Source organism: Bactrocera oleae, chromosome 2 (assembly GCF_042242935.1).
Source record: "Bactrocera oleae isolate idBacOlea1 chromosome 2, idBacOlea1, whole genome shotgun sequence".
In the NCBI taxonomy this organism is placed as follows: domain Eukaryota; kingdom Metazoa; phylum Arthropoda; class Insecta; order Diptera; family Tephritidae; genus Bactrocera; species Bactrocera oleae.
The window spans coordinates 60848812-60868980 of NC_091536.1; the positions used below are offsets into that span (position 1 = coordinate 60848812).

Below are 20169 nucleotides of genomic sequence, written 5' to 3' on the forward strand. Positions count from 1 at the left end.
CTGATGTATGTTTGGAGAAAAATATAACTAAGTAAACACGCTCTTTCCCATTTATGTAATTAGTGACTTACCGTTTGATATTTTCGGCTTCCTCAGGCTTGGTTTCTTTACGTGAGGTGGAACGCGAGCGGAAGCTCGCTGACCGGAAACCCTCTCGTTTCTTAGGATCCTTACCCAAATTGAGTGAGCCACCGCGTGTCAGTTTCCTAACTTTTATCTGTGTAAAATAAAAAAGTATCATAGAAACCAGTTTTACTTTGCTCACATAGAAGTTCACTTACCTCAGTGTTGTTCGAATTGGCGTCCTTTATTAGTAATTTTCTACCGTGATGACATTCGGAGTCTGAATGTGCCCCTATATCATCTACCTTTCCGGTGCGTTGCAAAAATCTGCGCGTTTTTGATGGAGTCTTACGCAGTGATAATTTACCACCTGCGGACGATTCTTGGCTATCGCTGTAGTATGAAGAAGAATCATCTGACTTGCCCTCCTTCAAATGTGGCATTGGATTGGAAAAAAAATGTAGTGGGCTGGCACGCATCGAGCGTGGTGTGGTTGGTGTACGCTTGGGACTCGCTCGATTCGGACTGAGAAAAGTTTCACTTTGTGATGGTACTTTCAGTTCATTTCCAAACATCGGGCCCTTCGGGAATGTGTGCATAGGGCTGACCGCTGATGGTGAAGGTGGTGTGGAATATACAGCATCCGGTTTACGTATGCTACCGCGCTGGCCAAGTTGTGACAAATCCAATGCTTGTGGACCACTGATAACAATACCCTCGCGGTTTTGACGCTTTCGTCGCCGAGATTTTATCGACTCTACGCGTCGCAGGAATGCTTTGGCACCATCCTTAAAACGTTCACTACCAGTGCGTCGCAAACGTACCGCTGCTGAATCGGTCGATTCATTGAGGATGGAGTCTGTGGAATTACCAGGTAGGGTAAGCGAAAGGCCACCACCGCCAGCCATGTCGTAACTGTCATCTTCAAAACGATCCGGACTGGACTCTTTGGATGAACTTTCTGTCTTCTCGATATTTAACTTACCGGCGGGCGGCAGTTCAAGACCCATTTCGCCGATGCGCGACCAACGACGTATATGCGGCTGGAATGTCCAATTCTCGCTAAGCGCACAATTCTCATCATCGGAGTCCTCCTTCTGCTGGGATGAATCGTACGTGATTGAGTTGATGATTTGTTGTACTTTAAGGGGTAATTTAGAGAGGGAAAGTTGACAAACCTGCGGCGTTTGCGCCTTGTGTGCTTGGTCGAGGCGCATGTTGGCACAGCGATTCAAAATACAGAGACGTCGGTAGAGTGATTGCAGTTGATCATTTTCTAGATTGGTGTGATCCTTGGCCACGTTAGTAAGGTCGAGGGGGAACTGATGATCTGCAGAAAGGAAGAAACATATTTGTATATTAAAACTTGATTAGTTGTAACGATATATAGTCGATAATTTAGGCGACCTGTAAGTAAAGTAAAATTCTTGACAAATATTTAAAGCAACGAGTCCTGGCTGACGTATATAATTCAGATGTCTTGTACTTATAAAACTTGTTTCATTGCTTTACTGACAAGCGTCTATACGACACCTAATGCAAGAAAAGCACCCAAAAGCAATGTTGCCTGCAGCGTTCACAATCAATGAATGAACAAATTTCAAACGCTCCTCGATTGCCCACTACATTTCCATAGGCAAATAATATACATAAGTTGAAATTAAATATGGGAAATAAAGAAAAATTGTAAATCCAATGTAAGATTGCCAAAACCACCATCCGCCCATTCCCCGGTTCGCGGCTAGCCAACGGAACGTACGGCTACGCTGTGGACCAAAGTAACAAACGCGGACGAAAACAAACATGAAATTTGACATTCCGTTTCCCACCAGACTGCCGACTGACTCTTCGCTGTTTCGTTTTGGATGTAGGCAATCAAGTTCTACGTGTCATCGAATCACTTTTCGATCGCTCTGATATTACGTCGGCCGACTGAGCGGCGACAAGCGGGGAGAAGTAAAGCTAGTCGGTTTGATTAGTAAGTTGCTTAATGGCGTCTTGTTAAATTTAGAGAACTTGTGGTGAGAAGAATTACTTCTCAGCATAGCCACACATACCTATACACTTACGTACTTCCACAGAAGCTTCATTGATGAAAGGAAGTGCGAACCAGTAAGAAACTTTTAAGGCGGCTACGGACGTGCCAAGGAGTGTGTCTGTTGGTGGTTCGTGGGCATTGACGCATTGCTGCACTGTAAAAACTGCTATGACGCGTTGCGTTGCGGCGCCTCCGCATATTGCACTGGTGTTAACGACACTAGCGGACCCAACAGAGCGACGGGGTAAATTATTGACAGCAATTTTATTCGAATTGTCGACAGCGCGAGCGTTGTTTATTCAGATTTCGCCATAAGAATGACACAGTGAATGAGTGAGTAAGTGTAGTGAACTCATACATCGAGCTGAGGAAAACTTAAACACATACCATATGTACTTATACTTACATATGTACAATACTTATGCCTTCGAAAGCACATATTTATAATTATTTTAGAAATCGATAGTGGAGAATTGTTGGCCTTAAAAAATATGCTATTCTAAATTTAAATCTTTGTACTATCGGAAAAATATTTACATCTTTAAATATTATATTTGTTTATGAGAGCTTTCATATTAAATTTGGTATAATCGGAAGAACTTAAAAGTGGGTCAAGTACAAGTGTGGACAATTAAATAGAATCAAATAATTTTCTATTTATTCTTTCTACTGTTTGAGTTGACTTTATAGTTTGCAAGTGACATTAAAAAATAACTTTATTCATGTCTAGTATCCATTTTGGTGTTTAGTTTAACACTCTCACTCATAAATCGCATTAATTTTGAAGTTTAGAAAACAGCAACAATACTATTGTAAATAGTTAATAGAAGCACAAAAAGTTTGATAGTCAAGCAAATTTAAGAAAGAAAGTTGACAGCATTGCAGAAAAATGTTCGATAGTTCTTTGTTTTCGGCAGGTTGAACTTCATGATGGGCACTTTCGATACCATATCTGTAGCGATTAGACTTTTGCTCCAATATAGGCCCAGTCACGGCGATTATCTCTTAATTACGTTTTCCAGCGGGCATGCTATTGGGGTCAGAGGACAATAAACTGCCACTGGGAGTCAGATCAGGAGTTTACGGTGTATGTGGGAGCTATTTAAAGCCAAATTGATGAAATGTTGCAAATTATTTTCATAAATTTCTGATACGGTGAATTGGTCGATCATGTGATCACATGGCTACCCCGTACGTACATGAACGATATGTCTAAATACGTACCTATGATATTTTAAGAGTGAATGTGATCGATCTCGACCAACTTCATTTTACGATCATCTAGACTAGATTTTGTAAGGTTTTCTGATGTTACTTTCCTAAATAAAAATGAGATTTCCCATGAGATCCCTTGTAATTAATGTTGTTTTTTCAAAATATAAAAACGTGCGTCCTTTAAAACGATTTTCGAAACAAATCTTCGACTACTATAAACACAAATACACTCTTCCCAGTCAATCTATTTCCTCACGTAGCCATGAATAGCTTATCTCAAAAAGAATATTTACTTCAGTGTACCGAGCAAGTCCATATGACATTGTCTTGTAGAGTCTTCAGTACCAAAAGTAGCTTCTTTGCCTTTACGCTTTAAGCCATCATTTATCGGTAAGAAAAATTGACTGCGGCCACAGCTATCAACGGACACTTCTTCTTAACTCCCCAATAATAAAAGAGCGAAAATTAATTAGCTTATCACTGTGTTCAAAGTGCAATGCGCATGCGTACGCCGTACGACGTACCTGTTAGCGGTTAGCCGCCGGACAATCGTTACTTATTAAAACAAATGGTCGCACATCAGTTGCATGATTAAACCAATTTGCAAATGTGCTTCAAAGTCCGCGCGTGCAGCCAACGGACGAAACAACTTTGCAGCGACGAGAGTGAATAATGACCGCGACATTGGGAGATTCAAGAGGGGAGGCCACCAGGAGAGTGACACGAACTGCAATAAAATTTAAAGAAAATAAGCGACACACAATTTTGAACTACCGCCCAGATTTCAACAGAAGACCACATATATGACAGTTGAATGGGACCCGACGAGGACGAAACTACAAGAATTTCATTAAAAATCAGCATTAATCATTTTGGGTGTGGGGCGAAAATAAAAAGAATTGACTCTTGCGTAAAAAACAAAAAGGAAAAACTCCCGACACGTCTGACTCGTATTCTTCGCCGCAACGTCGTTATAAAAGATACAAAAAGTCGAATCACGAAATTTATGAGAATATGCAAACCCTTTCAAGGTCAACCACACAAACAACCAAACACAGCAAGGCTATAGCAACATGTCAAATATAAGAACTGCTGCATGCAACAAGTCGCCGTGCATGCTGCAGTCGGCATTGAAACTTTTGAGTTCGATTCATTCGTGAAAGGGCGCAACCGAATGGAATATAGCATAAATTTAAATGAGAGCTGGTAACTTCGAAAAATCCAATCCCAGTGGCTTAAGGCTCAAGTGGCGAAGTATGGATGGCAGCCAAAACTTGCAGCACATAGAAGGCAGGGCACAAAAAGCGAAAGCCCGTTGCTTGCAATTCAGATTCGCCTTTTTTCTTTCAGTGGCGCTATATGAATTTGCATTTAGTCAGCACGTAGCAGCAGTCATTGAACCTCTGGCTGCCAGTGCGGCAACATTGGTTTTAGAGCTTTATTTGGTGTTTTTGGGTTTCACGCTTGATATAGAAATGAATTATTGATCTGTCTAGTGCGTTACTAATAATTAAAACTGGCTGGCTGGATACTTATCTGATCAGTTTTTTTTGCATTTTTTTTCAAGTTCCTTTTCTTGATAGTTTACATATGAACCTGTAAGTGAAGTCTGCCCAAAGTTTTTTATTTCTGAATTTCTTCTTTTGGGTCTTATTTTCGCGATGGAGAATATACTTTCAATAACTTAATAACCGTTCTTAAGTTGGTCACATTTTCATACTAAGTAAGTTTAAGTAAAAAGCCTATATCAATTTAGACAAGTATCAGAAATAGCTCTACGGTAAGGTTGGTGGTTTTGAAATTTCGAGATTTACACTTCTATTATATATGGCAATTAATTTGCGTTTAGTGCTTGCTATTATCTTGTTGTGGTAACCGGCAATTATGTATATATCAGTTGCCCTCCATAATATTGCAATAAATTTCAAGCACAAAGTTTTTTTATTGCGATTTTGCTTATACTCAAGTTTAGCGACTTTCATTTGCATGTTTTCGCTATCAATTCTATTCTTCCTGTCTCTAAACTGTTTTCGTGAATACCTGAATAACAAACTTTCAGTAAATTTCTTTAAATGGTCAAAGAGGTCCTTAGCTAAATTTCTATTTTATTTTGCAAAATATTACATATTTTGCAAGGTTGTCGCCTCGTGAGTGCAGTCGAATGTTAGTTTAGGGCTGCTTTACAAGAAGTATAGGTTTTTGTTTGAAATGTGCCACACGCGCTTGCGCAGATGCCTTGAAATATGATATTTAATTGGTCGGTTGAACAAGCAGATGGAAATTAATAAACAACGACAATACTTAGTATTCCGTATTATCATTGCGCTCTCGGGAACAACCATACAAATATTTTCTAAGTGAACTTTAACTAGATTCTACAGACTTGATTATATTCGTATTGCGAAAAGGATTTGCTTCAATTTGAATAGTGTAGCCCAAATATTTATTTATTTATTTTTTATTTTATTCCTTCTTCGAAATCGCTTAACCTTTTTTTGTTTTCGTTTTCATCGGAATTTCTGCACCAGACTGCTAACGACAATTTCATGGATTTCTCTTTTTGTGTTAAATACTCGAAAACTGTCAGCCCTATTATAGGGTGATCCATTTCGAGGTTCCCTTCTTTTTTAAAGAAACACAGGAAATTCAAATTTAATGACAAATGTTAATTATCATTAGAAAGAACATTTTTTGCATTTATTTTTTGAAGATTATCTCCTTCAAATGTTGGCCGCGGCTACGTCTCAGATGGTTCATCCGTTGAGTCCAATTGTCGATTACTCGTTCGAGATTTCGACTGGTAACTGGAATGACACGCGTGAAGTGTTGCTCCAAGGTCTGAGTCGAAACGGAGTTGTCCGCATAGACTTTAGACTTTACATATCCCCACAGGAAAAAGCCTAACGGTGTGATATCACAAGATCTTGGTGACCAATCGACCGACCCAAAATGTGAAATTATCTGTTCACCGAAGTGTTTCCTCAATAAATTCATTTATTGATGCGATGTGTTGTTGCCAAATGTCGCGGAGATCATGAGCTTCAATTTCAGGCATCGAATAGTTGGTTACCGTAGCGCGATACAGTCGCCATTGACGGTTACGTTCTTACCGTCATTATTTTTGAAGAACCAAACCGTGGTTTTTTCCCTGATAAAATGGCAGCTCTTAAATCTCTTGAGGTTGCTCGAAAACGTTGGATCTTCTTGGAACTTTTCAAGAGTCCATAGAGCGAAGCGATGTTGCTTGGGAAGGTCGAGCGGCTTCAGTTCTTGCACAAGCTGTATTTTGAACGCTTTCAATTTAAGATCTCGATGTAAAATGTGCCAAGTCGTTCCATACGTCCGAATCGACTCTCCATGGTCTTTGTGTACACTCTCAGCTACGGACGCTATCGAATATGATCCAATAATGAATGCGGCGTCTCCAGATGGGCGATGGTGTTGCGAATAGTATGCTCAGTAGGCCGATTATGGTGACCATAAGTTGAGCGAAGCGCGCGAAACACATTCTTTACGGAACGAGAAATTTCGTAATAAAGTTGAATTTGTGAATTTTTTAACGTTGTTCAGGCGTAAGTCTTTAAATGATGAAATGCTAAACAATACTGAGCAAAATTAACATGACAGCTTGACACGACTCATGCGTGATCTGTCAAAAACAGGCTACTGAAAAAGGTATCTCTACTTGGATCACCCGTTAAATACTTACCATCAAATCTTAGCGTGAAAGATGCCGTGCGCCGGAATATCAGGCTTATTGAAATAAAAAGAATATAAAATCGAAGGTGTGACTGCAGAGCAAAGTTCTATATACAATTTATTTAACTTGAGCCTCTAAGAAAAAAAAGTCAAATATTTTTTTAAGAAAGACAAAGAATAAACTCGCTGATTTCTTTCGTATGCGTATAGTTTTATAATCACTAATTCTAGAACGCTGAGAGGTCATTTAACTCGACAATCAGTTAGCGCGTTAAGCAATTTAGACGATTGCATAATTGATGCATTAAGCAATAAATTAAGTGTTGCCATACTACACATACATATATTCTTTGATACTAGTGCTTCGAATAGCTGTTTCGTTTGCTTTAACTTTTAATTTTACTTTATAAAACAAAAGCTTTCTGCCAGAAATGTGTACTTTAATAGTATTTTAGTTTACTGATTTCATTCGTCAAAAAAATACCAGGTACATATATACCATGTACTCGTATGTGCTGCTTTTGTTTGTTTTAAAGCTTCAAATTTGGGTTAACACCGATCAGTTTGTTTCTACGGGCACATTAAAATAATTATACTCTATTAAGATTTTATATTCCGCTGTTATTTTCGTTAACGCCTGCTGCCGATATCGCTTCAGGGAAGGGACTGGTTTACTATTACAAATTCCAGACTAAAATTGAGCTAGTCCGAAAATACTAATAAAAATTTCGAAATGAAAGTACAAAAAGGTCCCGATTTGTACTAATTATATAAATGTTATTAATAATACTTTTTATTAACCAACTTTGACATGGATTTTTCGGTTTTAGCTCGTTTTTGGATCGCCATTTCCTCGATTTTTGGACAGTTTCGACAACATAATCATAAACCCACGTCTCGTCCCTAGTCATGATGCTTTTCATCAATATTAAAATTATATCCAGGTAAATGACAGCTTTGAGAAAGAAATAATTGCCTCTGCTGCATCTTTTTGATACACTTTTGCTTCATTTTGAAGTGAAAGTGTTTGCTGTTGTAAAGAATGCCAAAATTTATTTTGGATCATTGCCAAAACACACTCACACTTTTGCACTGCCTTATTACTTTTATATTTTTTATTTATTTTTTTCACTGCAAGCTCTCATTATCATTTGTTTATGTGTATCTTTCACTTGTGGTTTTAACTGTTTTCACGTTTGTTGTCAACTTATTTTGTTTTTTATATATGTGGGGGTGAGGGGAGGTATGTGGTTTAATGTTTAACAAGAGTGTAAGTTGCCAAAAATTGCGGTTATTACAAGCTGTCAGAAATGTGGCAACAATTAATTACCAGATGTCATAAACATACATCTGTTATCTGTCACAGGCTGTGTCGACACTTTTCATTACCTGCACCTAACTGCTGCAAATGGGCATAAAAACTTGCAACTCCTTTCGCTTTTTTAGTTAACGCTCTCAACATTTTCATTTATAAGACGAGTGCAGAACCAACATTACTAACTATGTTATCTTTATGGTTCAAACTAGTCAGGGGTGTTGGGAAATCTAAGACAGATTTGCGTGGTCTGAGAATGGTAAACCAATTTTGATTTTCAATGGCGTCACATAATCTGATTAGACTTTCGTCTTTTTGAACATACGCAAAACCAATATTCGAATCAGTTTTTTTACTAATATGACAAAACTTGCAAATGAATAAACTTGGAAGCGTTTGATAAATTCCAAATACTGAATATAGTCTATTAAAGCTTACAATTTGTTCCGCTAATTTAACTTTTACTTGATTGAAAGAAAAAAGCAGCCAAAATGATTTATATCACATTAGCGACTGAATAAACTCGCATTTGGGTACTAAATTGCGTTTATTACGTTTTGAAAGTCCTCTTAAAATATCTGGATTTTTTCCTTAAAATCAATAAATATGACCTTCTGTGTTATATGCTTATGTTTTCCCCTATAGAAATAAAGATAAATTAAATCGTAACAATAATATAGGTTAATTTTTTAACTTACATTTCAAATCTGTCAGCGACTATTCTCTTGGTTTGTTTCTGATATTAAAACCGATAAAAATGGTGACACCCAAAACCGATACAATATCTGTTTCGAACGTCAAACCAATTATATCTGTACTGCATTTTTTATGGGTTTCAATTCTGATTCCGACAACTATCAGATTCTGCAACACCCCTGAGTATTATGCGCAGGCGTGTAGACTCTTTTTATTTAATTATAAGTATCTCTTATATGGAAATATTTGTTATACACAAATTATATGTATACATCGTATAACACTCAGTTCACACTCACCTTCATACATTTGCGCATATTGCGGGAAGCCGGCAGCACGCAGCCATTTACACGCTTCAACGGCCTCGATCTCTGCGAAGGAGAAAAAAATCATTTATTAGTAATCAGAATACACGAACGAGTATATGATCAAGTAAAAGTTTAAATGACAAACACGAAATACAAAGAGTTTAAAAGCTATTTAGTGTGTCCCTTAATCCTCAACGCGCAGTTTGCGAACGCCCACGCATTTTTTATGTGCTCCGTATACCATAATTAATTTAATATTTAACTCAATTGCACTGTTGAGCGGATGTGTCTGCAAAAATATCCCCTTGAAATTTCGACTGGAAATTTGCATTGACCGTTGCTGAAATGCACAATGACTGCAGTGGTACGCTGTCTTTTAGCGGAGCAATTTGTGGATATAAATTTAATTAGTTTTGATTATTTTCAGGATATTGTATGTACAGCAGGCACAAGAGAGTCGTGTGATGTTTTTGCCTTTATTTCTCCACCAAAGTCAAAAGTGTGACACAATTGTCAGGGGAATAGGTTAGGGTAAAGGTTTGTTTGATTCGCTACCCTTTAAAGCTTGGCGCTTCGAAAACAGTAAGAAGCTCGATATTAAAAAGAGAAAAGTCATTACATGAGAATGTTATCAAGTAAAATTTAGCATTGTCACAATACAAGTGCTTCGATTGAATCAAATAAGTCTGCACTTTTGGTCAAAACTATCGACAGAAATATTTATATATCGTTTATAAGATTTTTTCGTTTATATTTAAAGACCAGGCCTGTTATTTTCCAGTTGGTCTGCAATTAATATGCACATTTTAGGAAATTTATAAGTGTATTGAGAATTTAAGTCCTCTTAAGCGCATACAATGATGAAATATACCATAGTGTTCCAAGCCAACAAAACAACATTTTTGTTGTTGGCAACAGACAAGCTTTCAATATATGTGTTCGTGTATATTAAGGAAAATATATTAAATTTAAACTGTTCAGAAAAAAAATCTCAGCAATGATTTTTGCAGTCAGTCAATTTCCGCCAGACTTTTAGCAGCCATCGTTTATTCCTTGAAACTTTCTCCGCCAAAGTATGTATGCATTATCAAACACAAGCCCCCTCTACCGAAAGGGGGTGAGAGATGATGGAATAATTTTCTACAGTTACTGGTCACAATAAGGGCGTGCATTCACACACACACACACACATATTTCAATTGTAAGGAATATATGGCGAGTTGTTTGTCTATATATGTAAATGTCTATATTTATGGCAGAATATGATTAGAGCCTGTCATGTTTGTAAATATTTGTGACAGCGTAAAAGGAAGCAGTGAAGTAGAAATTAAAGGGGGAGCGAATACAAAATTCAAATAAAAGGTAGTCATCAAATTCGTTCTTATGCCCAGTGAGTAACATTGTTTATGGTTGAAAGTATTTTAGTTGAACGCATTATGGCATACCATCGAACCATTTTTCTATAATAATATAAAGACGCAATTATTATGGTCAAAATTAATGAAAAATTATTAAATAAGTTGATATTGTTTGTATTATTGAATTGTTTTGTTCACAAAAGCACTACAAATAACTTTGTAGCTGAAACCTAGCCTACAAATATGAGTAAAAAGAAGAGAAAAGAATATGCATTTTTTCGAAAAAGATCGTGCTAGACTGTGCGAATAGTCTTGAAATATATTCCTCCTGGAAGCACGTTGACACGTTGTCATATTATCTACTTCATTAGGTTTTGGTGCTTTAACTGATATATAGCATGTTTATCGAAATGAAACTCAAGTATCCTATACCGCTTATAGAACTCCATTGCAATGCCTGGCTGTTTGGCTGTGATAAAATTAACTCAATTTGCAATGCTAATCCTCCGTATTTCCCTTTCGCGCAGAACATCAAGCTTCAGGAAATATAAAGGCAAAAAAAATAATATTCACCATTGTTGGGTATATTTCAAAATGTGGTGCGGCACGTATAATAATTGAGTATCGATTTTTAATCAGCTTGGTACGACGGCAGAACTTATTTGAAGACGACTCATAAAATGTATATATGATTGTGTATACGTGCTTACCCGGTAGAGATGGTCGAACATCTCTGATGGATTGATTATTCAGAAATAAACCAATTCAGTCGTTTTTTACGAGTTTTTGGTAGCTTAAACTATCTAGTTTTCAGGATGCTGTACCAACTATATCAGCAATGACAGTCGTAATTTGAAAACTGAGCTAGTATTATTTTTTATAGTATATTCATGTAACCAGTGGGAGTTTTTATGTATTATGTTGCGACTGGCGCGGTTTTTGTTTCCCGTTTACCCCAACCATAGTCTAACTTCCGGCAGTCGGTTACATTGGCACCCCATGAGAATTATTGAATTTTACAGCTGATTAACTTGGCATACTCGTATATGGTTGAATATCTGCTCAGCATAAAACCCACAAATGCTAATCATGCATCCCCTTCCCCCCCCTTCCTTCTTTATAACTCATTGGCCTATGCTTTGTTGTGTTTTTAGTTAAATGTACTTCACACATAGAAATTTCCTAGGTCACATAAAGCAGCAATATAGAACAGTCCGTGAATGGTTGTAATCTGACATATCCTCTGGAATATAAATATTTCTAGTATTTTTATATGTGCATAGCAGCAAACTGCTCCCTCATAAACGCCATAACGGCGGTTTTTGAGTTTAGAGATGGAGGCATAGACACTTTGTGTTTGAAATCTATTTTTAGAGACAAGATACGCTTCTGTTTTCCTCTTTCCTCTAAACTGAGTGCCATTATCTATCTGCACAAAGGAGGAATTGATCAGCTCTGCCTATATTCGAAGGTGAGTATGTATGGTTATAGATATTAACTTTGTAGTAGTGGGAGTATATTCTGTCTCGTATTAGTTAGCCTTTTAAATTTTCGAGCGTGTGTACGCTTGTTGCCACTTTTCCTCATTTAAGTGTGTCTATGCAAGTGCACACCCACTGTCCATTTCACACTGCCCACCAGCACTTGTTGCTAGTTGGTGCTTCATTGTGTGAAATAAATCGATTATTCGTCCTTTTTACTTTTTTTGCTTGGGCACATGCCTTTGTACTTGCGCATGCAACAGATGTGGCTTGTGTTACTTTTTTAGGACACTCCTTTCATGTGTTCAATGTTCAATAATATTGATATAGGTAACTATACATACATATGTATATACTTTGCTTACTATTTAGTAATTTTCATATTGACACATCCTTTCGCTGTGAAGTATAGCTCCAAATAGTACCCGCAGAAAGCCCCCACAAGAAACTAATGATAGGTTCACCAATACAGTGATACAAATACCGTCACTGTTTGTTAAAAAGAGACTCTTACGATTTATATTGCTTACTATAGCTTTACATATGTAAGGGTGAAATCGCTGCATTCTTTAGTACTGTCACCACTGACAGACAAATGAACAGTAAAATGACCGTCAATGTTTACAATTTTTCCTGAAGCTAATTCTGTATACGTCGAAAAGAGACAGCATACATTTCCACAGAAGTTTCGAGAAGTTGTGAAATACCTATGTTGCTGTTATTCCGTGCGATAAGCCATCTTTTTGTGTTAAAAATATAAATAAATAACGATGGAGATTTCAAATATAATATACGTAAGCTTTTATTAAGTTTCAAATAAAATTTTCAGCTTTTATGGATTTATGATCAGCAATGACTTAGGAAAAGCCATGAGACTGATCATTATAGATTTGTATATAGTGAATCAATTCCGAATATCCATGTTTTTGTACAAGGCTGATAGAAACTTTGTTCTGTGTACTGAAAAAAGTTTTTCAATTGTGACTGTCATATTACCGGGCAGATGACTGTCACTCTTCATTTAGAGCAGTTAGTGTATATACGATATGTATATGTGTGTGTGTAACCGCGCAAATAGCAACAAGTGGCTGATTCATTTTATTTATTTGGTGTGCTAATAGGAATGTTTGGCACATTTATGGTTGTGGCGGCAGGACGTTTATCTCTCGAAATTATAGAGTTACCAATACAATCGTAACTTGCATACTAAGGAAAATGCTTAAGCAAAGTAGAGTTAGCGTTAAGTGAAAACGAGAGGAGAAAATTTAACATAAAATATGAATAAAAGTTAAAACAATATTCAGATAAAATATCAGAGTTCCTGCTTGTTTTCTAATATAAGATTTTTTCCAAATTTATGTAGTTTATGCTTAGTTATAGAGCTTTCGAAAACGCTTACTGCCTTTCAAGACACTGTGATATATAGATTTATACTATTTCGTCGCAAGCGCGTGCTTTGTTTTTATAGGAAAATTGTAAAAAATTCCCACCAGGTAAAATTATTTACCTTACATTACACCAGGAAGTGGAGATTTGGAGTAGTTATGAAAGTAATTTTTTGCAGACATTAAATGACCAGTGTCGTGTCAGAACTTTTGTAGGATGCATCTTCTGCACCGCTCCATTTCACCAGCATATCTGCGCATGTATAATATGCGTCTAACCTTTACCTGTGGGCATTCATTGTTACATTTGCATGTGTGTAGGAGCAATCTGACATTGACAGTCACTTGTTAGATTAAAGTTGGGTTTTCCTGAGAAGTGCTGCGAACATTATATTTTTCATTTCCTAGCCATAGTTTATTGTTAACTCAAATATGTAAACTTTTCAATGACATTCATAGAAAACAGACATTTTTAATTAAACACCTTCAGTGGTTTAACAAGAAACTTACCGAACTTAACGAATATTTTTTACCCTGTATGTATTTTTGTTTCTGTGTCTCAACTCAATAGGAGGAATAGTTTGTAGAGTAGATGAACATAAGGGTCTATCAACAAGAACGACGTGCTTTTTTTTAAAAAAAAATACACTCAAATTTGGTCAGAATGGGTTCTTATCTTTTTGTTATGAAGATAATTTTATGTTATTTATGATGTGAACAAAATGTCGGCGCCGCTTACATATCTCCACTCGTTTACGCCAATTTCCGATGACTCGGTGCAGCATTTCGGCTATAATGTGCTGAATGTTGCCTTCGTGCTCCTTGAAAGTGGCTGGTTGATTGGCGTAAACGTTTAATCTAACATACCCCCAGAGAAAATAATATAGAGGCGTTAAGTCGCATAATATTGGCTGCCATTTGTCTGGGCCATTTAACGAGTCGTCAAACTTTGCACGCAATGTGTCTATGTTTTGGCGTGAAACATGAGGCGGCGCACCATCTTGTTGGAAATAGGGATCGTCTAGGTCAATTTCATCAAATTTCGGGGGGGGAAAGTCGGTCAAGATCATCTGAGAAGATAATTTTTCGATGAACAGTAGCCACCGTAATAATCTTGGACAATTTCAAAGCGGTGTACTAAAGAAAAACGTAACATAATAAAATGGCAAACCTTCACGAACTCACTGACATAATTTGAGACAAATCCGTAAACAAACATGGCCGCCACGAGCTGTCAAAATCATGTCATCTATATTCGTAGACGCTGTACATACACTGATACACAGAACTTTGAAAATGCTGTTATTTGCAGTTAGTTTTGGCTTTTTAGCTTTCCAACTTGTTTGGCTTCAAATGCTAACACTGAGTTTTTCTGACTTTAATTCGTATTTAAAAAAGTATTTACGTACGCTACGTATAATTTTTAAAGCAGTGGTTTTGTGAAGAAAATCATAATCATCGAGAACTTTTTTGTAGAGTGCTAAGTTTTGTATTCATATATAATTTTTTGAAAGTTGTATTAACCTCTTTAATGAAAGTATTACATTACATAAATGTTATACATGTATATGGGAAATGATTTAGATATGGTTTGTTTACGTTGGAAATTCGGGGAACTCAAAAATAATAAAATCAACTTGGGAAATAACGGCCACCCTAATGTATATAGACATATGTAAAAATAATTGTCATTAACGCAGCCACCTGCGTGTGTTATTTTTCTTGCATCAACGTCATCACGCAGTTCTGTTCCGTTCCGTCTTCTGACACTCTCATCTACATACTTTTATATCTCAGCGTGACAAGTTGAGCGTGCTTCAAGTCAACGTGTCACTTATTGGATTTTTATTTTTAATTAGTGGATAAGGTAAGTGTATGGGCTGCTGCCACAGCAATAACAAACAAATACACTTGCGCCAGTCACTAAGGGTTTGTTATTGGAAAATGTGGGTACAGTTAAAGACGACTATTTATAGGCGATTTTATACAAGGGTGTGTGGAACCGAACGTGATTGTTTTTTCACTTGCGTATATAGGCATATTTATATATAAAAAATATATATGTATATATATATATATATTATATATATAATATTATATACTTACACATTTCTGCAAGCACAGGGTGATTCATTTCAAGGTTTCCTACTTTTTAAAAGAAAAAAAAACAGAAACTTTAAATTTAATGGGGAGTGTTTATTATGAGGGGTGTGCGATGTGTGGAAAGTGGCGGCGTCTCGTTAAAACCAAATGTCGCCGAGATCACGTAATTCAATTTTGGCAGCAAATAGTTGATTATCGTGGCGCGATAACAGTCGCCAAGATACAAGAAATATGGACCGATCATTTGACCGATCCATAAACCACACCAACCTACGGCTGCTATATTTTCTTCACTGCGTGCTGGGCGTGGTCTATTTGGTCGAATATTATCCAATAATGAATGCTGGGTGTCAATGTGACCATAAGTTGAGCGAAGCGCGCGAAACACATTCTTTACTGAACAAAAATAATATGATCGCTGGAGACGACTCACGCGTGATCTGTCAAAAAAGGCTATTAAAACCCTTTAGTTGGATCACCCGTTAAAAGCAAAAACAACAACAATGGTAACTGCAGCTAATTTCTCGTACAGTTGCTCTAGAATCAGAAACTTTTAGGAGTTTATATTATCTATATGTATAAACCGGTTTCTTCGGCTTTCAGGATGATGTTTTTGTTGCGCTGTGCAAAACTTTTATCTTTGTAAAGCGAGTTAAAATGCAAAATAATTGGATGAAAACAAAGTTGTGCGTGTAATTATATCAAAAGCATTGGCAAATGCCTAAACTCGGAGATGCGAAATCCCATTATTATTCATTATAAAAACAATTTTTTAAAATTCTAATGAATATTTAAACATTAAACTACTATTTTCAGTTTAATGCAAACTTTGTTGATCGATATCTATTCTAACTTTTTGATCCATTTTGTGGACTTTACACACATACTAACTGCATTGTTTCCTGAACTCTCTATAATGATTTTGACATTAAAAATAGTTGTATTTTTACATTCCGGTGTCGTGATAAAAGCGTTTACAACGTGTGTTAATATAGAGGGCTACTAAACAATCACACCGCCCACAAACGATGTGCCTTTGTAGCTGAGCATTCAAGGCCAATCGTCCACGTATTGGTGGGTAGACGCTCTCCCAAAGGATAAACATTAATTGAAAATGTAGTTTAACATGAAAACCAACTGCATGCATGTACGAGCTGCCTACATACACCTACGATAGTGACAAACCATGGCGTATACTTTACGCACTGCTCCTTCATTATATGTAGAATACAAGTATTACCGTAAAGTATTTATACATATACACAAACTAAATAATATTTGATTATTTTCCGAAAGTAATGAAGGCATCAAGTAATTTCATTATGAACTTTGGGAGTTAAATACTTTAATTGATTTACCTGCGACTAAACATTCCGCAATATTCCATGAGGTCACTATGTAAATGTCATTAGTGTGCTCATTTAGCTTTACAGTAAATGCTGTGTTATATATAATTAAGTTTCTGCGGATTAAAGTGTTTTATAATCTCATTGATTATTAAGTGAGGCAACCTAAAGGGTGTTGGTAGCGCGTGTGTCGAATTGCTTGCTTGTAATGCAGTAATGGAATTTCTGCTATCGACAGCAACAGTACGCTGATTGCTTGTGTGTTCGCGCTCATTGTTACTCTTGAAGGGATGTGTGATAAGTTGCACAGGAGCAGGTGGGCCATTTAGTTAGTACAGTATTTGTTGGCTACTTTCGCATATGTAGAAGGCAAACTCCCTGCAAAAATTCCTGTTAAATAAGAAATCTTTTATTTAATATTGCGATGTATAGATACATACGAGTATGACGCCGGAAGAAGGGTGGGTCAGTTGTTTCCTGTTAGCTGCAATTTGAGAGCTTATACTTATACAAGTATACATACATATAGACATACACATATGTATTTCATATATCATGTGAAACGAAATCGCTGGTGAGCAAATCTTGTAACTGATTTGATGTGAAAGAGGTGATTGTTATGGCGGAATACAGTATTTAACAATGTCAATAATTTTTTGTAGTAATCGCCATATTTTTGCAGTATAAACATATGGGCGTTATTATTTGAAGGTCGTGACATCCTCAAAAAAAAGGGCTGAACTTTGAACACAAAATGCGCATAATAAACATAGTAAATATTGTACCACCATATACATACATATGTTATATACAAGAACAAATGAGTGCATAAACTCGCTGAGGCGGGTGGCTTGGGTGACAACTTGTTGCTGCATTTGAAAGATTTTCATTCAAGCAAAGAAATATATCTATCCTTGTATATGGTACTTACACATAGAACAACAATGTTTTGTTTTGATAGTTCACAGTCTCACTCATAAATCTTATGCAGTTATTAGTAAACATCAAGCCAAACAGGCTACCGGACAGCTGAAGTTAGACCGTACAAAACATGTGTGGGAATACAAATTAACCAGCTGATTAATGCTATTTGGTTATCGTAAATAATTTGAAGACGCATTCTTTTATATAATGTATATCAGCCAGTCACACGATGAATGAAAGCTATGAATGGAACGGAAAACTGCATAATATGCCAACTATCTAAAGCGCTTAGACCATTTTGCAGCTGTTGTCATGCGTTTGTGCTCTCATAAATTAATTAATAAAGTGATGGAAAAAGAAATAAACGAAAATATTATAATATAGTAAGTTGGAGCCTACCTTTTAATATATTTATTCTCGGTGAAAACTCTTTATTAGGTAAATACAGAATATTTTATGTCATTTTTATTTTGAGAGTTAGTTAGCGAGAAATTTGCTGAAATCCCTATATAAGAAATGGGATACAATATAATTTCGAAGAACTTTAAATATATTAGTAGGGTTTCAATTAAAATCCCAAACCGATCTATTGACAAAACATACACTTATAGTCGCCGCTACAGATGCATAAAGGATCGAGAAAATTTATAGAGATTTACATTTTGCAATGAAGGAAAATCCAATTGGTTTTCTCCATTATCAACACTCTTTTATTTGTACACGATTATTTATAAAAGAACGGCAAATGCTTCTAACTTTTATTTGGAATGTAAAAAAGCTTACGAATTCTTAGAAGTTTTTTACGTTATTGTATATAACATACAAGTATATAACATATACAACATTAAATGTTATATACTACTTCATTCCTATGTATATATGGGGAATTTAGTTTTGAGCTTTTACATTAAAAAAATATTATAAATAAAAAACTAAATGTGTGTAAAATCATGTATACAAATGAAAACAAATGATAACAACTGATTTCTACGTTGCCAATACGGCCATAACTTTTGACAAATATTGTTTAATACAGCCGGTAAGTACCGAAGGGAGAAACGTCGGTGCCTGTTACCAGCATGAATCAACATAAAGGTAACACTGCTCTAGAATTTTTACCTCAAATGGATTGTTATAAAAAAAAAAAAACATCGACAAGCGGAGCATCAAGTTATTCACTAAGGATTATGCATCACATTTGTTTAGGTGTCATTTGAATATAAACTCACTTTTGTACGCGATCATAAAAAACGACAGTCAAATTATAAGACTGCAGAAGACAGTTTTTCCTCCAAAATTATGCTCTCAGAAGGAAGTAAATATTGGATCTTTTTGTGGCATGAAATAAAAAATTACTTATGGGTCATTCCATGTCAAATCGACAAATAGTTGGACGCGACTCCCACCGATTTGGATGAATTTTCTCATCATAAAACAAAGTTCTGCCGAAGGAAAAAATGTTAAAAAAATTTAAGTAAGAGTTATTCAAAATTGAAATTTTCACTGTTTTTCCGATTTTATGAGTTGATTTAAGTATGATATGCGTTTTTAGAGGTATAAGAAAAAATTTTTTTGAAAAAAAATTTTTAAAGTTTTTTATATTATACCTCTAACATATCTAAAGAAATTCTGAAATTTCCAGAGATGTGTTCTTTTTCAATTCAAAGATATAAATTTTTGAATTTCGGCGAAATAATTGTTTTCTATTTTTCCAACATTTCAAATCCAAAAATTTATATTTTTTAAAATTTTTTCCTTTGGCAGAACTTCGTTTTATGATGAGACAAAACTCTCTGCCGAAATTCATCCAAATCGGTGGGGGTCGCGTCCAACTATTTGTCGATTTGACATGGAATGAGCCTTATAGAAATTCCATATAAATTGTTTTCCTTATTTTAAACCTAAAGTCATATGACCTCTAAAAACAAATTTGAAACTGCTTTCTTTCACACAACTTTATTTTTATTAAAATAAATAATTAAATACTATTATAACACCGTTAAACGAAACCTCAACATAAATTTGAACCACGAGTTAAATATTTCAGGAAATTTATATGGGGGCTGAACTAATTTAAGTATGCAATTTAGAATAAGAAGCAGTTTGATAGCCTAAATTTACGCACAGTTAAATTAAAGGGTTGCTATCAATTTTTAAAAATAAGTACATAAAATAACTGAAGAAAAATGAAAAACTTATACTTGAGGGATTTAAAATCAATGACGCAATAGGGACACA

At 35.8% G+C, this 20169-nt stretch overlaps 1 protein-coding gene across 2 annotated transcripts in view; it reads right to left on the reverse strand.

The window, feature by feature from the left end:
* LOC106623617 (rho GTPase-activating protein 7) overlaps window positions 1-20169 on the reverse strand; it is a 30090-nt gene that overhangs the window by 3699 nt on the left and 6222 nt on the right. The window contains exons 2-5 of one of the 2 annotated variants that reach the window (XM_036378361.2): window positions 9326-9397; window positions 1242-1393; window positions 282-1163; window positions 72-217 (exon numbers count right to left, since the gene is read on the reverse strand). In XM_036378361.2, coding sequence (XP_036234254.2) covers window positions 72-217; window positions 282-1163; window positions 1242-1393; window positions 9326-9397 — 1252 coding nt within the window. Of the gene's footprint in view, window positions 1-71; window positions 218-281; window positions 1394-9325; window positions 9398-20169 lie in introns of both variants that reach the window. The other variant, XM_036378360.2, reaches the window with a different exon arrangement.